The sequence below is a fragment of the Heliconius melpomene genome, chromosome 20, assembly GCF_056956725.1.
Source record: "Heliconius melpomene rosina isolate 202511_hmr_F chromosome 20, ASM5695672v1, whole genome shotgun sequence".
In the NCBI taxonomy this organism is placed as follows: Eukaryota; Metazoa; Arthropoda; class Insecta; order Lepidoptera; family Nymphalidae; genus Heliconius; species Heliconius melpomene.
In genome coordinates this window covers 11556555-11575760 of record NC_140408.1, presented here as the reverse complement: position 1 = coordinate 11575760, position 19206 = coordinate 11556555, and the positions used below count along the sequence as shown (strand labels likewise).

Genomic DNA, 19206 nt, shown 5'->3' with positions numbered 1-19206 from the left:
TCGTTCTGGTATCGAGGGAAAGTTCCTCTAGTATTCGGCGGAGTGTCTTAACTCTAGGTTCCCTCTGAAATGAATTATGATCAAATGTCTAAAGTAGGTACAATTAAAGTTGATGGGCTCTAGTATTTTCTGCAAACATACTCTAATTATGATAATAGATTTGTCACTTCCGCAGCGATTTGCATTTTGCAATTAGCCTAAAAAGATAAAAGAGTTGTAGTTTTATTGACTTCTGTGTATTGTTCATAAATTAAATAGATACTTGGAAAAATACTGCTTGTAGTCAGTTTCAAATTGTTTTTTAGTTTTAAACCGTATCCCCCATATAACAATGTAGGCAGAGGGAACCTTGCTGGGTGCGGGATACAGCGTGAAGCTGATTATAAATTGATCAACTAGAACTTAGATAAAAATATGTTTAAATCCTACTGCATTTGGCATCTTTATTACCAATCCCAATAATTATCATTCAATCAATTAGGTACCTACTCCTTTTTAGAGAAAAGCTATTAGACGTAGACAATGTAGTTCAATACTCGCGACCTACATACACATACATACATATACATAGTAAACAATTATAAACGACGGCGACCTGCCTCCAGTTTGTAGGGCGTTGATGCCCCACTGGCACACTTTGCCCGGCGTTTAGCGCATGTGCAATGCATGAATGGGACCACCCTTGCTATTCAGGGTGGAAATTTTACGTTGACGTGGAAAGATTTGATTCAGATTTTGTAAATTTGGTTAATTTACCTTTAATAGTTTGTTTTATTCTCGATATTTTGATTGGATGGTTGTATGTTGTAAATCTGGGATAGTGTATTGTTGTTTTTTATTCATAATAGGTGTTAAATTACTTGAAATTTAGTTTTGGTTTGTATTAAGATATATTTGTATACAGTGCTATTTTCTTATAGTGAAATATTAAATTAAATAATAATCCAATTATTAAATAAGTTCTTTGTTAATAAATTTTAGAATCGGGAAAAATATTTTTGTAAACTAGCAACCCAATTTAAATATAAAGAAAAATGGCCGACTCACGTAACGTCAAAACTCCCAGGGCGACTGACTACGAAAACGTGTGAATATAAACGAAAACGAGTCGAATATCCATTATTTATTGCGTTTAGTGACCTCAGTGTTCGTGCCGTAGTGTCCACTTTCTCTGTCAAGATATTTACGTCACCGTGGACGACGGAAACATCGAACTGCACCCTCAATTCTGATGCACAGTATGTATTTTGATCACATTTCTCTCCTTAAATTACTATTTAAGCTTAAATAAAACATATTTTAAGATTATTTATAAATAATATATGCTTAATAATTACATATAATATGATATAATTGGTTTTATAGGCAATTAAGATACACCCTTGGCTACGACCCTCACGACTTATCATGCTAAAACAAAGAATGAATCAATGATAAAACCATAACTGATATTCTATTATCATCGATAAATTAGCGCTACACAATATAAATGAAAAATGCAACAAGTTGCTAGCCTCTGAAGGGATTAGTACTAGTTATAAATAATATTATAGTAAATAAGTCTTTGTAAACAGTCGTATCGTAAGAGTTATTTATATTCGTTTTAAATTTAATATAAATTATTGTAAGAATATAAGAATTAGAAATAATGCTTGAGCTAGATGCTTTTATATAAAGATATTTATAGGCATTATTGTAGGCATTGAACTTATTTTTTGATAAACTTAACTAAGTGTATATAAAAATGTATAATATCATATTTATATACATTGTAGTTTTATTAGTATATTCTGTAATATATTAAACAAGGATTGATTTTTGTTTTAATAAAAAAATCAGATTCTGCTTCTTATTTATTGTGTACATTACTTAGTTTTCTATTTTTTACAAAATTAATCAATATGGATTAATTTTATTTTATTAATTTTCTTCGATATTTATAACTTTTAGCAAATATTATTATGGGAATATTACCCTGCAAATAATAAAAATCTTTATATTATTTCTGTATTTATTAGGGGTATTCACCCCTGTATATAAATCACTCACACTGTAATGTATCAAAATTAATAAACATTCATTCACTTGTTTTACAAGCCTTACAATTTTAGGAACCATCCTGAAAATCTCTAAAATTTATCATAATACTTTAGGTAATGTTAAGACATTCCATTCTCCACTTCTCCACTACTAAAATTGGTAAATAATTGATACTTATGTTAAAATCAACTAATTTAATGCTATTGTGCCATAAGCCGTTGTGGCCAAATGAAACAGTTATAGATAGCATCTGACTGTCAATGTGATGTTTTTCAGACGGAAGAATTATTTATATTTTCCTCACTTTTGTAACAAGACAAATTGTGGTGTCCTGCCGTTGTCAAGTGGTAGACCTCAGTGCAGAACACGCTGCCTCAAATTCAGACAGAAAGTGGAGAACACAGTGTCTTAACATTATGTTTGTTCTGCGTACCCTTCTAAATACGAGATCAAAAATAAAGCTAAAAATAAACATTATAACAAATGACCAATATGAATATTATAAAGCATAAACATAAGCAATAAAGGAAAAGCATATTATAAATATAGATTGATTATTAATTTTAAGGAAGTCCTCTAAAATAATGAGTTGCACAAATCTGTACACTGATGAGAGATAGGTGTTATACATTTCCCATGACTCACCTGATTATACATAATTGTTTATATTATCCTCACTGTCAAGAGGATGAGTGACAAAAGAATGGCAAACAAAATTTATGAAGCAAGACTGAGTGGTAAGAGAGGTAAGGGTAGACCTTAGTTGACTTTTGTATAAATATACACAATATCAATGATACTGGAGGACATTCATGTAAAGCATGAGGACTTAAGGGAATGGTTGATGACAATGGCCAAACCTTCTCACATGAAGAGGCCATAGCATTTGGACCTTCATTCCTTTTGGCTACCCACTATGAATGAAGTGTGAAGCTAAAAAAAGCTGTATATAGCAGGTTAGACAGAATGAACCAAGTGTTAAAACACTCTTTCTTGTGGTGCAAAACAATGCCGTATCTTGTCCCTTACAAGAATGTGGTAAAGAAAATATTTCATTGTCCTGAGAGGAAATTGAACCTAATTATAGGTTCGGCTACTCTCAGAAGTGTAAGACATATGACATGCTTTAAGTTTCCTATGAGTCACCTGAAGGATTATTTGTGTGTAATGTGTTTATATTCATTCAGTATTTATTAAGCTTTCAAAGGAATAGCTTGTGATTTTTTTTTATTTATTTGTTCATATATTTTTATTCTTTTTGGTATTTTAGTTTTCTTATTGTGAAAATGTTTCGTAAATGCAGTGTTATTGGATCACTTTATGTTGTCAGTTTGATTGATTTGCGGTAAGTCACCTTTTTTAAGTTCATGCAAGACAAAAGTTGTTTTTCAAATATGTTTTTTTATGATATTTTTACATTCGTGTTCTTTACTTAATGAAATTTTATAATGTTGCATTATAATAACAAATATACATTTTATTTATATGTGAAATTATTAAGTGACTAAATCTTTTATGGGAAAAATGATATCTATGTAAAACAATTTATATTAGTTTTATTCTTACATTTATTTTTAAATGGCACTATTTAATACTCTAAATGTAAGTAGAAAATGTCGTAAAATTATAACTTGAACTTTTTGATTTCATATTTTTTTGATTCTTAAAAATATTTGTAGTTTGAAAATTTTAAATAACATTATTTTAAAACTATAAAAATCACTTTATGTAAAATTGCGTTAGTATTTCTATTAAAATGATTGACAAGTATAGGACAGAAATATGTTACAATCTTGAGTAAAATGATGATTAAAAAGATTTATTCAATTTAATCATATTGCACAATGTTTATATATATTTTTTTAGCTTCACGTCTACCCGTATATAGCAGGATAGACAGAGGGAACCTGGTAGCCCAGTGTTAAGATACTCTGTTCCCCGTTAGGGGAACTAGGGGCACTCCGGTTCCCTGGCATTAAGTTCCGCCACTCAACGCGCAATGCCTCCAAAGTTCGTCGAAAAATAGGAAACTAGAGTGTCTTAACACTAGTAGGTTCCCTCAGTGTGAAGCAAATTTTTTAAATTTCTCAATCAATGTCTTTAAAATTGGGGAGAAAGAGGTTAGTTGTCCTCTTTCCCTCCAGTACTAGGCTCTGTTTACGGTTACCGTTGTCCTGATGTTTCTGGATATGACGTTTTTTAACTTATTCTTATTTTCTTAAGCAAATCGAGAAAAGTGTTTCAAGATTTTCGTACATCGATTGATTGGTAGATATAACAGTTTCACAGTCTTTTTTTGCATAGCAACACTAGAGCTCAACGCCACATTTTGTTGACCAGAGCATTAAAATAAGGGAAAATTAAAATAATTTAATGTTTTTAGATTTTTTTCCTGAATTTCAATAAATTGCTTGTATTGGCAATTTAATATTTATGTCAACTTATCTAAATAGATAGTTTAAATAAACTAAATAGTTTATTTTGATAACGAGAAAAAGTATTAGAAAGCTAATTACTTCCTGTTTACGTTGTTCCTAGTGTACATAAACTAAATACGTGTATGAGGCCAGTCGTGGCGCAGTGTCAACAACGACAAGTCGTGGGTTCGAGTCCCGTTCGAGTAAATTAAATAGACAATATTTCTTCGCTCTGGTGTCGAGGCAAAGCGCGGCGTTGAGTTTCGCCACTCAACACGCAATGTCTCTCTCTTAGATGCAGTAATATATATAAATATATTTTAAAAAATCGAAAATATTATGGTTATTTCTTATATTACCTTTATGATGTGTCCCACGTACAGCAGTAGTAGCCTCGCTCTGATAACAAGACAAAGCTCTCAACTCAACACGTAATGTTTTGAAAACTGTATGGTGTTGGGAATGACATCTTAACACTAAAAAAAACTGTTATGCTCATAATTTAATGAACTACACTTCTGATATCGGCACTAGTGATGTGGTTTTAATTACAGAGGATTTTGTTGTGGTATATTTTTTTTGGTTTGCCCCGCACTACTTCAAAGAAAAAATATAACAAGAACACAAATGATTAATACTTGTATTATTGTATTACACCATACTTATATATGAGTAACTGAAAATGATATAACCTTAGAAAAACCAAAACATAATATATATTCTGGAGAATTTATATATATATCTATATAGTCTGCTGTCTGCATATGCGAAAATATATTATTGGGGTCATTTATCAATGTGATAAAAAACCCAACCCAAAACAATGCTTTTTAAATTTTAGTCTGTTTGTCAGTGCACGATAATCTCAGAAATGATTTAACTGAATTAAATGCAGTTTACATTATTGTATATTGGCAAACTTCTCTTAACATTTAGTGTTTGTTTTATTTGAATCGGTAATAAATAAATAAGTTATGTAAAAGACACGAAAAAACTAAGGTAATTCAGATTAGTAAATAAATAATTGAAAATAATGTAGTTCAAATGGGCGAAGCCGCGAACCGTTCCCAAGTATGCTATAACCCATAATAAATATAATGTATAGGTTACCCATTGCTTGACTATGCCGAGAGAACGTGTTAAGTTTCTTTACTTTCTGTCCTTATACAGTAAGTGTATGTTGAATGGTGGAAGCTTGAGTTGAACTTTGGTTCCCTAAACCGGAAATGAATCCACTCATTTGAATCATCTTTATCGTCTCACACAATCTGCATGAATGGATGGTTGAAGAAAAAACGAGCTGACGATACCCTAGTATCAAGACATTCCGCTTTCCTCCCGAATTCTTTCTGTCCTTATACAGTAAGTGTATGTTGAATGGTGGAAGCTTGAGTTGAACTTTGGTTCCCTAAACCGGAAATGAATCCACTCATTTGAATCATCTTTATCGTCTCACACAATCTGCATGAATGGATGGTTGAAGAAAAAACGAGCTGACGATACCCTAGTATCAAGACATTCCGCTTTCCTCCCGAATTAGAGACATTGCGTGTTGAAGGGCAGAACTCAACGCTGCTCCTTGCTTTTATTTGATTGTCCCTAAAAAAGGGAGTTCTATATATTTTAAATAATTTACTATAGGAAGTAAATCAAAAGTTGTTAAGTGTGCAGGAAGTTGATTTTTATAACTTTTGCGGAATTGCAGGTAATTAAATGAGCGAACATTACTAAACTACCTTGTTTTTTTTTTAAATGAAACGAGTTTTTGGAAATAACATGTTGTATTAGTAAGCATTAACTAAGAGTTGTGTATGAAATATGTGACATAACATTTTTCGAGTACCCGGTGTAGCTTTGACATGTGTGAAGTGGTTATTTTGATATAATTTTTCTCGGTAAACAGGCACACACACAAAAATACTTTTTTAATTAGAACCAGTAATTCCTGAGATAGGGGCGTTCAACTAAACAAACACTTCTGTTTTATTATATTAGCAGAGATGTGTCATAGAAAGAATTGAATCTGCAACCTTGATCATTATGATGCATGTTCTAAGTATTGCACTCGTTTCACTTATTATATTTTTATTATTAAATAAATAGTTTAATAGAATTTTCCCTTCTTGAAAATTTTGATGATGACCTATTTTTTCACGGCGATAATAGATGTTGACTCGTATTCGTAGAGTGTTGTTTTTTGAATATTTCAATGAAATTTGAGGCTGTCGTAGCGCAGGCGCAACGGTTGTTTGTTCGATTCTTACTCAGCGGGAGTATTTATTTTCATATAAAGCCAAAAGCAATGTCCTTCTATAGAATACCGAAACTATGCGGGGTAGGCAGTATCAACTAACTGATACTCGCACACTTTCGAAATACAGGGAGCTGATTAAATTTATTTTTTAATTTTGTAGTTATACGGATTCCGGTAACATACCTATATATACGTCGTAATAACACTTAAGCTACAATTTATGTAAACATTTTGTATAATATGACTATAATAATATAATAATAATTTTAAGCGGCCAAAGTCGCGGGTGGATTGCTAGTGTGGGTAATGCCCAAGTTTCTTAATGATCTATGATATAATATATGGCTACATTAGTAGTTCGGACATTACCCCAAGCTTCTTAGTAATCTATGTAAACACAAGTTTCTCCCCACAGATGTGAGGGTGGTGGCATGTGGGGCGCGCAGGCGGGGTGGTGGTGCGGCGCGCTGGCGGCCGCGCTGCTTGCGCTGCTCGCGCTCTGCCGCCGCGCCAAGCGCGCTCCGCCGCCGGTGCACTCGCCTCCTGTTACACAGGTACCATCATGCACTTTGACTAAATTTAAAATCATATACTAAATAAATAAAACAAAAACAAAAAAAATAATCGACAATTTAATGTGTTTGGCGTTTTTATATCGTCGATCGGGTTATATACATTGGCGTTGGATCACACCACTATTTAAAATAGGTTGAAAATGGAGAACGGTGTGTTGTAATACTAGTAGTTTTGTTTATATACCCATTGCAGGAGTTGTATGAAAAAATAAATGTAAGTGGATATATCTCGTTAAAATTAATGTTATTAATTATCATAATATATCTGTCACAGAACAAAATCATTATATTTTATTTAATATTTTTGTTTTGTTTTTTAAATATTCAGACTATTGTTTAAAAGAAAAAAAAAAACAAGACTATTATAATTTTTTTAAGCTATATTATAAAAGCAAATATTATTAAGTACCTACATATTTTTATTTATTTAAAATATGTAACATTAAATTTCAGGTGCACGTAGTGTATGGCGGTAGGACGCTGGTGACGCGCATTGGGCCTCCCCCCTCTCCGCCACGCGCGCGCGCTCCCCTCTCGGCTTCTCCCGCCCCCGCTCCGGACCCCCCGCCGGCCCCTTCACACCTGCTAGTCCTCAACAACTACAACCAAAACACTATCCCGCAACAATCTGATACCCCTCAACCTTCCAGCTCGCAAGGCTCGCGACAGCTTGACTATCGGGGAATCCCTAAATTACCTCTTCCCGAACAGTGGATACACAAACGACCCTTTGAATACAAATATTCGGCCCTACCCCGACCTTTGGCCCAAATTGTTGGTTCTGATCTCCTTTTGGACCAGCAAAGGGAGACGAGAGCAAAGAAATATAGTGCTACCAGATCTCCGTCGTTGGAAAAAGACGAGAAGTCGCCTTTTGTTGGCAGCGCTAAGTCGGTAGATAAAGAAGTATTCGGATTCGATACTGAATCGTTGAGAAAATTGAGCGAAGAAAGCGAAAAAGCCAAAGATATGAGTGAGCGATTGTCGTCGTCCCCACGAGAGGGTGACGACGTGTCCCCCGGCAACCTGCGCAGGTTCCGCTCTGTTAGCACGAGGCTCAACATGTGTAGCGTGAACGAAGGCTTGCCCATCGAGGGACAACAAGAAAGGCTGGAAATGCAAAATTCCCCCCGTGTCATTGAATGCAGTTCCGCGAAATTGTCTGGGCCCAAATTCGATTTTTCACCGAAACTAATAGCGGAAAGTTCTCCACGGTTTTTCACTCCTCCTGAAATGACTTCACCCTCATTTTTCACTGAACCTTCACCTAAATCAGTTTACTATGACAGTGTCAGATCTCCTAATTTTTTCCCTGATACTCCTCGCGATGCGGAGGTTCCGCAATCTCCTAAAGGGCTGGTTGATAATCGAAGTAGAACCAATGGCGTATCTGATAAGCCCAGTTCTCCCAGAATGGTCAGTGCGCGACCTAGCCCTAAAATTCATAGCTATAATAAAGAAAACTATTTTACATTTGAACAAACTTGTATGGAAGAGAATGCTTCACGCATTTCCCCTAGACCTAAACGATATGGAGGTAGAAACTCTATTGAAAGAGAAAGATTCACTCCACCTGTTGATAAGGAAGTGAAAAAATACAGGCGACACAATAGTTGCGATACGAATTTAAAAAATGTCGAAGTAAATGTTACGAAATATGAAGATATTAAGATAGCAGGAGTTGAAACGAAGATTCCGACGTTAGATAAAGATGTAGTAGATTGCTGTGCCAAAGTAGATGCTGTTCAGTTGGAAACAAAAGAAGAAAGGCGGGAATTAACTATTTCCAATTCAGCACATGCGAGAAGGCAGCGATTAAAATCGATATCCCTAGACTCCGATAATGCAAAAATTATTGAACAAAATTTAGGCATCGCAGTCGCTAAACAAATGAAAGATCAAATGAATGAAGCGTATAAAAATCAAGATGTAAGTACGTCCTGTGAAAGTATAGATCGATACCCAAAATCCCCAGCAAAAGAACGACCCGCTTTTAAATTCGATGTTGATAAAAAAGAAAAAAGTGAGATCGAACCGAAATCACCAGATCTTAAACAAAAGAAAAGCTTAAGACAAAGTTCAGACACTCAGTCATTTTTAGACATGCCAAGGTTTTCGCCGAAAGAATTTGAAATAACAGTAACGTCAGAAGAAGGCGCGACTACTACCGCTGAAACTCATGTCAAAAGGAAAGGAAAAAATTTAAGAAATCTTACGATCGATTTGTCAAAACGAGATAGTGATTTGGAGAAAGAATTGTTAGAATTCGAAAAATTATACACAGATGCTGAAGAAAAGAAAGTTAAAACACCAACGTTAAAAGTAAAAGCCACATCATTGGATTCCTCAGAGACAGTTAATCTTTCACTGCCACCAAAGAAATCTCTGGAAGTCCCACAAAATTCTATATCAGTGCCTAACACACCAAAACGTCAGTTAAAACGTATTTTAGCGCAAAGGAATGCGAAACACGACTTATCTGGTGGTAAAATTGGATATAATTCAATACAATCGAGTGCTGAACAACGAAGACTGTTCGTGAAAGGACAAGACAGCGGGATATTTTTGCGTGAAAACCATGCTACCTTAATGTTATATCAACCTGGTACATCTCGCATGGGATCACGTACTATGGGTTCCTTCGACGAAAACATAAGTGATAATGCTCCTGAGATTAATATTTCTGCTGTTGATAATCGGCCTGGGCTTCATATAGAATGTGGCCAAACTCTTGGATCAAATCTATTGAATTATAAACAGAATTTAAGCGTATCTAGTACAAATTTAAAGACACTACCTGAAGGCGTTCCTTCAGACGACTTCGAACCTAGTGTAGAAGATGAAAAAGTAGTGAAAAAGCTGCATAGAAGAAATTCAAATCAAAGTTTAATGCTCAGCACACATAGTCTTCAGGGGTCAAACTGTTCTTTAAGCAGCACCGGGGCGTCCTGCCATAACTTAACGACAGTTAGAACGAGTATATCGAATTTTAGTTTGAATAATGATAGGACGCAAAAGAAATTGTCATTAGATAGGAGAGATTCAAACGCCTCTATCAATCCAAGTGATCACGTTACACCAACGACCAGAGTTATATGCTCTTCCAATAACAATCTTACTGGGGAAGTTTCCAAAAATTGTTTACTACAACGACGTGGATCGAATAACAGCTTAACTTTAAATATACTATCGTCAAACAATTTAAGTCGACATTCAAGTAATAGTTCTCTAAATAGAGATCCCAAACTCAATCAGAAAAAGGGTCTATTAGAACGGAGAAGTTCTAATACGTCTCTAACTTTAAACATTACGACTTCGAATCCGCAATTGTCGACTAACAGAAGTTTAAGCATTTCAAACTATAATTTGGATGCATCCACAAGCAATTTGAGCAGATTTAACAGCAATCATAGCATAGACATCGAACCAAGAAGGGGTATTTTAGAAAGACGTAGTTCAAACACATCCTTAACGTTAAACATTCAACCGCAAGAGCCCAGAGACTTGGAGCTCGATGAAATAATAATAGATCCGAATTTAAGTCATCTCACACAAATACCACATCAAGAAAAACATAGGAAGTCATTGAGCACTGAGAATTTAATACCTAAATCGTACAAAGATCGATCGAGATTAAGAACGACTGAGAAAGGGATAGGTTTTGGATCTCATGATAATCTATGGTCTTCTTCATATAATGATCAAGAATATGCTCAAAATTTGACATATGTGGGTGGAGATCAGGACAATGAGATTATATACGCTTTCGGTCGTCAAGAAGATACGACCGGCCAAAGTGGTTTCGTCAGAAATATTACAACGAAACCTTTGAGCCCGCAGAGCACGTCTGAGGAATTTAGAATTTACTTAGCAAATATGCAACATCTACAAAACGCATCCAGTGTTCTGACGCGACAACAATTGAAAGATTTGAACGAAATTTTTCAAAATGGCTACTCTGAGGTTAAATGTCCTAGCGAAGGTCAGCCTTGTTGCGACGGTAGAATAAATGAAGATACTGGTAAGAGTAAAACTGATATGGTTTTACCTGAACCAGTTATAAGCCAGCCTTGTTCTGAATACCAGAAATTATTGTTACGCAACCTTCACCGGGAATTTTGGGAATTGCCCACGAATTATCAGGAAAAACCGATAGTGTCCGGTTCTCATCATAAGAACAGATATAAAGAAATCCTTCCCAATGAGCATTCGAGGTTTATTTTGCGTTTGGAAAACGGAAACAACGAGGGTTATATAAATGCCAATTACATTAAGGTATGTTAAATTATAATTTGATTTTTTTAAAATATCAAAATAAGGCCTGAATTGAGGCCGTCGTAGCACAAGCATGTGACTGTAAACGCGACGATTGTGGGTTCAATTCTCACTTGGCGGAATGATTTATTATTTATTTATATTTTAATTTCTTCGCTCTGGTAACAAGGCAAAGCACGGCGTTGAGATCCACCACTTGAAATACATTGCCTCGCAAATTTGGCGGAAAGTTGGGAATAGAGTGTCTTAATACTAAGTTCCCTCTACCTACACTGCAATGTGCTGAAAGCGGTAAAAGCAGAAAAAATGTCCTTTAGTAGATGATAACTACAATTAAAAAGAACACATTATAAAATCACTCCAGCTGAATTAAAATTTGTTCCATTTTATATTTTATCTACTGTATTAAGCACATATTTTCTTCCGAAATAATATTTTTACAAGTTTCTATTATTACTTAAATGTATTTCCAGGGTCACGAGTTCACCAAAAATAGCTACATAGCCACGCAAGGGCCTCTTCAGAACACGGTATACGACTTCTGGTTGATGGTCCGACAGAATAACTCCGAGTTCCGTTTCCAAAACCCCGACGCAACCAACAACGTACAAAAGATAGTTATGTTAACGAATTTCATAGAATGTGGTCAGCAGAAATGTGAGAAATATTTGCCTTTGGACCAGGGAGAGGAGATTTTCTTCAGAAATATCCATATAAGTCAAACTGGCTTCCATATTAAGAACTTTGGGATCATCACAAAGGCTGGTTATTCCATCCGAAAGTTGGTAATGAAATATTCTTACTGCGGAGTTTACGAAGATACAGTAACGGTGTACCACTACTGGTTCCACAATTGGGCGGATCACAAGTGTCCCAGGGATGTGAACGCGTTACTTAATCTCAGTTTGGACATCTTACGCGAGGGAAGTTACGATTTTAGTGAAACTAGTGATGTGACGCACGAACAGTGTATGTGTAGTGATAGTCCCAGGCCTAGCCCGAAGTTTGTCTTCCCACCATTGGAGGAGCAGGTTCCGTGTCCGGTTGAGGTCAGTGTATCGTCTCCGTTAAACTTTTCCGTAGATAATGTATCCCCACCCACTATAGTCCATTGCAGTGCAGGTGTCGGTAGAACTGGCTGCCTAATTGCCATTCTAAATGGTATTAAACAATTAAGATTTGAAGATAAAGTTGATGTTTTGGGTATAGTATGTAACATGCGTTTAAACAGAGGTGGTATGGTACAAAATTCTGAGCAATATGAACTAGTACATAAAGTATTGTGTCTCTTCGAGCAGGCGTGCCTCGGACAAACGCTCATGGAGTGTGTTTAAAATTGTGTGTTTTCCAAATATTACCTATTTTTAACTGTTTTTTAAGTGTTTCTCCACACTAAAGATATTTTAGAAAATGTATAAAACATTTTGAAAGTGGCGAAATTTCTTGTTTACTCATCAAGCTACATTGACATTCTTATACTGGCGCTTAAAACTTTTGTTGTTCTGAATCTGCTTACTTGGTTTACTGGTCAGAAAGCTTGAACGGTGAACAAGAAGCCCGGGCTTGAGCCCCGCTACGTTTCGTTTGTAAATTTTTTGGCTTCCTAATATTATTATTATATGTAAATGCTTAAACTATTAATTATTTTGTTTAATATAGTTTTAAATTTATGGACATTCGCGTTCCTAATGTTCCATTGTCCAAACTTTCGGTACTCTCTTTATTTTAAATATATTTCTATGTTATATTATCTGTTAATGTATTCTGTTTCCGTTTATTATTTATTGTACATTTTTAATCTGCTGTTGTTTTCTTTTAATTTATAATTTAACATAATCTTCGACTCGAACTAACAACCAATTTAATGTGTTTTAAGTGTTCTTAACTTTTATAAATATATATTTATCGTACATATCATCTCTATGATGGTAAAGCTGTAAACGCGACAGTTGTGGGTGTAATGACCACTCAGGAGAATAATTCAATAATTCAATAATTCAAGTCAAATTTAAACTATTTACATTTCCTTTCTCGGGTAAACAAATCCTCGACGTTGAGTTCCGCCACTCTACTAGCAATGTCTCGAAAATTTTGCGGTGCGCGGGGAACGGAGTGTCTTAACACTAAGTTCCCTCTGCCTGCCCTGCTATATGCGGGATACAGTTTAAAGCTGCTCAACACCATAGTGATAATATATAACTGTTTGCAAGCTTTTGATATAAAATCAAAATGTAAAGCAATTTGAATTACATATAAAATAACTCTGAACCTAAAATTTTATTAAATTGAATGCCAAACATTGGTTGAATAGTAAAAAACAAAATATTTTACGCACATTTATTGTAGTATAAATTTCTTAAAAATGATCAGTTATATATATTGTAACAAAAAAATATGCACTATTTTATATAAATATAGCATTTTTTTAAATACAACTCCATTATTTTATTTTCATGGATACTATTGATTCAATATATTTCGATTTGAACTTGTTATACAATTTATTTTCCTTAATTTATATTTTTTTCCTTGAATTAAAAAGAAACTGTTATTTTTTTAACAAAACTAGTTTGAAAAATATTTTCTGTACTCTGCTTTTACCTTTTTCCTAAAAAGAAGAATTTATAAAAAAAACCTGTACTTATATATTTATTTTAGAAAAAATATTAAGAGTTCTTATTATATAGTGTAAAAAAAAAATTTTCTAAAACACAGATAATTGAATATATTGAATAGCTCCTTTTATATATACTCTATATTTACAAAATATATTAGACATATGAACATTAATTCATAATAAAAATAAATAAGGATAGACAATTTTATTTTAGATTTTTTTTAAATTTTATATTGTTTATTATAACAGAAAATATCTAATATTATATATATATTTTTTGACAGACTAACAGGAATAATAATCTGAATAAAATGATATAATTAATCTTGTCTAAAATATATATATTAGCATACTGTATGTTAACACACTTTTTATCTATATAAGAGATTATTAACTAATATGGCAAGACATTTTTCAAAACCATTAAAAATATTTTTAGTGGGCATTAATTTTTAGGTATTTTTTAAAGTGAGCACAATTTTTTTTATTATAGTAAAGATGTGTACATAAAGTAAGTAGACTTAACATTATTTATGTTAGATAGAAAATTGAACTATTTATTTTTTAAATATCGACTCATATTCTTGTACTGAATTCATTTCATGCAGAATGTTCTAGATTTGGCAGAAAAATGGGTTTTTTGGGTAACCATTATTAAACATTTCTGAATATATTTCTTAAACCAAATTGTAAACATTTTGAATATAATTTGGTGCATTAATATGAATTGAGCTTAAGTGCTTAGTCATTTAATTATGAACTGTACATAAAATGTGTGTCTAAATATTGATATCATTTTTTTTATTTTATTTTTACTAAATATTTTATGGCGAAATTTGAAAGAAATATATATTATAGTACAATATACACATTATTTTTTTATTTTGTTTCCTTTCTTTGTAGTATTATTATTAATATTTTTATTTTTTTTAATACAAAGGCCAATTGTTAATTTCAAAGGCAAGTTAATTTCTTTATGGCTATTACTGCATTTTTTATTATACAGGAAATGTTTGATTTTTCAAAAAAAAAAGGTTAATTATCAAAATCATTTTTGATATAGTATATATAGGTATCATAAGTTTTAAAGATAAAACGTTTTTATAATTTTATTTAACGGCTTGTTGTTAACATTTATTTTTATGATATGTTTTAAAGGTACATTAAAAATATTTTAATAATGACGACATTGAAGAATTTCTTTAGTTTAAAATACTATCATAATTTCATATTTCGAATGTGTATGAACAATTTCAATATTTATTATGAATAGATAATAGACTACAAGGTGGACGTGATTTTAGAACAAACTCTAAAGTTAGAGAAGCTTGCCAAAATACAATAGTGAAAACTACTAAATCGGTTAAGCCGACAAACATATAAAAATATTGAAAATCATTGTTTTTGATTCTATATTACGGTATTAAATGCCACCAATAACATTTTATTTCCTGGCCCTGGAAAAAGAAGCCGCGGTGTTGAGTTCCACGTTTTAGTACACAATTTTTTTAAAATAGCTGGAAAGCTCTTTCGGAGGAGGGTTTTTACTCAACTCTTCCTACCTACCTGCTATAGGCTTAAAGATAAAAAATATAATTTAGTACGTCTACTAAGCTACCTAATATATAAAAAAAAATGTTTCAAAATCATACTTTCCTTATGCTATTTTTTGCTAACCAAAGTGGTTTTTACAATATGTCTATATAAGAAAGTAAACTTTTAAAGTCAAGGCAAAGGTTACTAAAGGAGCCAGTTGGCCTCCAGCCGGCTCGAAGGGTCAAGGGTCGTGACCCACATCGACTGTCTACGTCTGTCTGTAGTCGAGTGCTTAAAATAAATATCTAATTTAAAAATATATCAGCAAAACGATAGGCAGTGATAGTGGCAGTGATGTGAAGTTAAAAGTTAAAGTTAGACGGCGGGTGTACGTTTTTTTTTTTATTAAATTGGCCGTCGTGGCGCAGCGGTACAAAGGTGTGACTGTAACGCGACGGTTGCGGGTTCGATCCCACTCGAGGAAGTGAAATATTTATTTACGTTTATGTTCCCATTTGGTCGCTGTGGTGTCGAGGCAAACCGAGTACTGTCACTCAACATGCAATGCCTCTAGAATTCGGCAGAAAGTGGGAAACGGAGTGTCGTAACACTAGGTTTTCTCTGTGTATCTAAGAAAAATCTATATTTGTTGATAGCTAATCCCTTTTAGGTATAACACGTTAGGCATATGAATACAAATCGTGATTTCTTGTTTTTGTTTATTTAGTATATATAAATAGTATAATATATTTAGTTTGTTTATATAAATAAACATGACGCTTAATGTAGTTAACATTTAAAAATAATTTAAATACTAGTGTTGAGCCCGAGGCTTCGCAAGTTTTAACAACGCTAGTATAGTATTTTTTTATTTATTTTGTTAATTCCTTTAAGGAACGTACATATTTCGTATTTAAGAAGAAACGTATAATATTTTAGCATGAAAATCTGTTGATGGTCGTAGTTTGGCTATTTCACTAGTGGCGGAACTCAACCGCGTACTAGGCTTTGAGCTTTTTTCATTTTTACGGTTGGGAATTGAACTCAACCGTCACGTCTACAGTCACACGCTTGTGCCAGTACGCTACTACTGTCTCAATATTTTGAACAATTCTAATGATTTTCCAAAAAATGTTCTATAAGTTTTATTTAAATTGCTATCGTAATACAAATACATCTTCTTATCAACATAAATATTGTATTATTCATACACAATAATTTATTTCCTTATTTGAGACGTTACTTATATATTAAGGGAATGAATGAGTTACTTATAAATAGAGATAGGTATATATTGCAAAATTAAAGTCAGATTTTTTTTTATTTTTCAATATAATAACATTTTAAACATTTTTTCAATTAAGTAAAGGTAGAAATTTTATGTCTTCTAAATAATTACACATAAATAAAAGATGTATTCTTAATTCAGGCCTATATGTTTAAATTTATAATTTTATATAAAATATCAACTAGCTTCTTATATTTCACATAATCAATTAAAAATTGTAAATATTGCTATATCTTGTGACAAAAAAATCTATTCTTAATAAAAAAAATGGCAGCACTCAGTTTATGAAACCCAGTGCTGCCATATCCTTATTGTAATGTAATCTTGAAGACACATTATAAAAAATAACTTTATTTTAAATTTATATACATACGTATAAAAGAATATTTAAAATTACAAAATTATATTAGTAATGTATTTTAAGATATTTATTACCATTTTAATGTTCCTTTTCGTAAATATTTTAAATAAATATTTAATAAATTAGATATAATGTTACATTTAAATATAATCTATATTCTATTCTTACTGAGCACGATACTGTATTGTTTTTCTAAGGAGAAATCTTAAAATAATTGTTTTTTGTCAAAGAAATATATTAGTTATTATTTTTTCATCAGTAATTGTCATTTATTATTCTATATTATATTTTTAAAACTAGAAATTCCATATTAATGAATTAATATCAATTTTCATTATGTCGTTATAAATTCATTTTTTTATTTAGAAAAGACAATACAATCGTGTCCACTGTAAGCAGAAGAACACCAAATTTAAAATAGTTTTGGATAATTGGATATTTTTAAATTGTAATTTTAAAATATACAGATGTTGTAAAGTACATTTAAATTAAATATTTAGTACTGTATGTATATCTTGAGGTAATCTGTAATTCCACATATAATAAATGTTTTAATATTAACAATGTATAATCTGTGTGATATGTTCGACTTATGTTATACGACGCTTACATGGTTGTTGAAACTCGACAAGCGTCTATAATCTCTGACCCTTTACAAACGCTTCCATGCCACGCCTGTCGAACATTTAAAAAAAAACTTAGAAAGTGAAAAGTTTCCTGAAGAATCAATGTCCAATGTCAGTTTAACGTTAGTAAAAAGGGCATGAAAGAAGTAATACATAGATATTACAGTGTTAAAATTTACAATCACGTGCTGCAAATTCCCTTTGATCTGTTTTCAAAAATCAACACTGCTTCGGATCGGCTACAGATTTTACAAGGTATCAAACTATACAAGCCACGCCGTTCACACGCTACTGTTGGTGGACGCTTGACAAGCCTCGACAAGCGTGTAAACGATGTATTAGATGTCTATGCTGTTTTTTATTATATTATATATTAAAAATAAAAGCGGAATGTCTGTTTGTCCATATTGTGAAATTTTAAGTGAGATCTAGTAAATGTGTAGGTGACGTATTTCTTTATAAAAGTTGATGTGGAAGATTTTTTAAAAATATAATTATATGTTAGGTGTAAATCTTATTTTGTTGTAATAGAGTTAATAAATGAATGATAATAATAATAACGATTGAATTTTTAATAATTCTTTCTACCCATTTCATTTATTTATCCCCTATAGGAGTGTAGATTATTACGAATTGCTGCCGGTAACAGGGTTAACGGGGCCTTAGCTGAATTGATAAGACGGCGAAACGTCAACACATCTGTGCGTTTGGCCGTACACAATGCAGTGTTGGTACCGGCGTTGTTATACGACAGCGAATGCGTTGGGTATTACAGAAAAAGAATGTTTATGACAGTGGATGAGGCGGAAGAGGTAGAGAGAGAGAGACGGTAGTGTTTGGCGCTCCGTTCTCTCTGAGTATGCCGCTAGGGATAAAGCGTGAAGTTAAGTTAAGGAGAGTAAACAGGACAGAGAGAGCCTGGTTTCATGATATTAAGTACTCACTGAATTCTAGACATATGAACGAAACTCAACGCCGCGCTATGTCTAATACAGCAGGGGAAATAATTACCTAATTCCCTTGGATGTCTGCGATAATACAAATACAAATATTTGCATCACATACGAATCAAACTGACGACCTTAACTTAAGTTAATACGCAAAGGTCATTACATGATTGTACAACAAAAGAGTCCTTTGGCGGCAAAGCTACCTAACACCATACGTAATATTTAGATAATATATGTAAATCATGTTATATATTATATTAGCAGACT

The 19206-nt window shown here is 32.8% G+C and overlaps 1 protein-coding gene across 1 annotated transcript; it reads left to right on the top strand.

Moving 5' to 3' along the window:
* Positions 1 to 1023: 1023 nt before the first annotated feature.
* Positions 1024 to 18549, top strand: PTP-ER (Protein tyrosine phosphatase-ERK/Enhancer of Ras1). The gene is made up of 4 exons (XM_085204298.1): positions 1024 to 1238; positions 7127 to 7265; positions 7740 to 11561; positions 12035 to 18549. The coding sequence occupies exons 2-4, from the start codon at positions 7143 to 7145 to the stop codon at positions 12893 to 12895; spliced, it is 4806 nt and encodes a 1601-aa protein (XP_085060424.1). The 5' UTR covers positions 1024 to 1238; positions 7127 to 7142; the 3' UTR covers positions 12896 to 18549.
* The last annotated feature ends 657 nt before the right edge of the window (positions 18550 to 19206 follow it).

Excerpts from the sequence above, each read along its gene's own strand:
- PTP-ER (XM_085204298.1), top strand. The coding sequence starts at position 7,143 with ATGTGGGGCGCGCAGGCGGGGTGGTGGTGCGGCGCGCTGGCGGCCGCG. Across the intron at positions 7,266-7,739 it reads ACTCGCCTCCTGTTACACAG|GTGCACGTAGTGTATGGCGG; the intron begins GTACCATCATGC and ends ATTAAATTTCAG. Across the intron at positions 11,562-12,034 it reads TAAATGCCAATTACATTAAG|GGTCACGAGTTCACCAAAAA; the intron begins GTATGTTAAATT and ends ATGTATTTCCAG.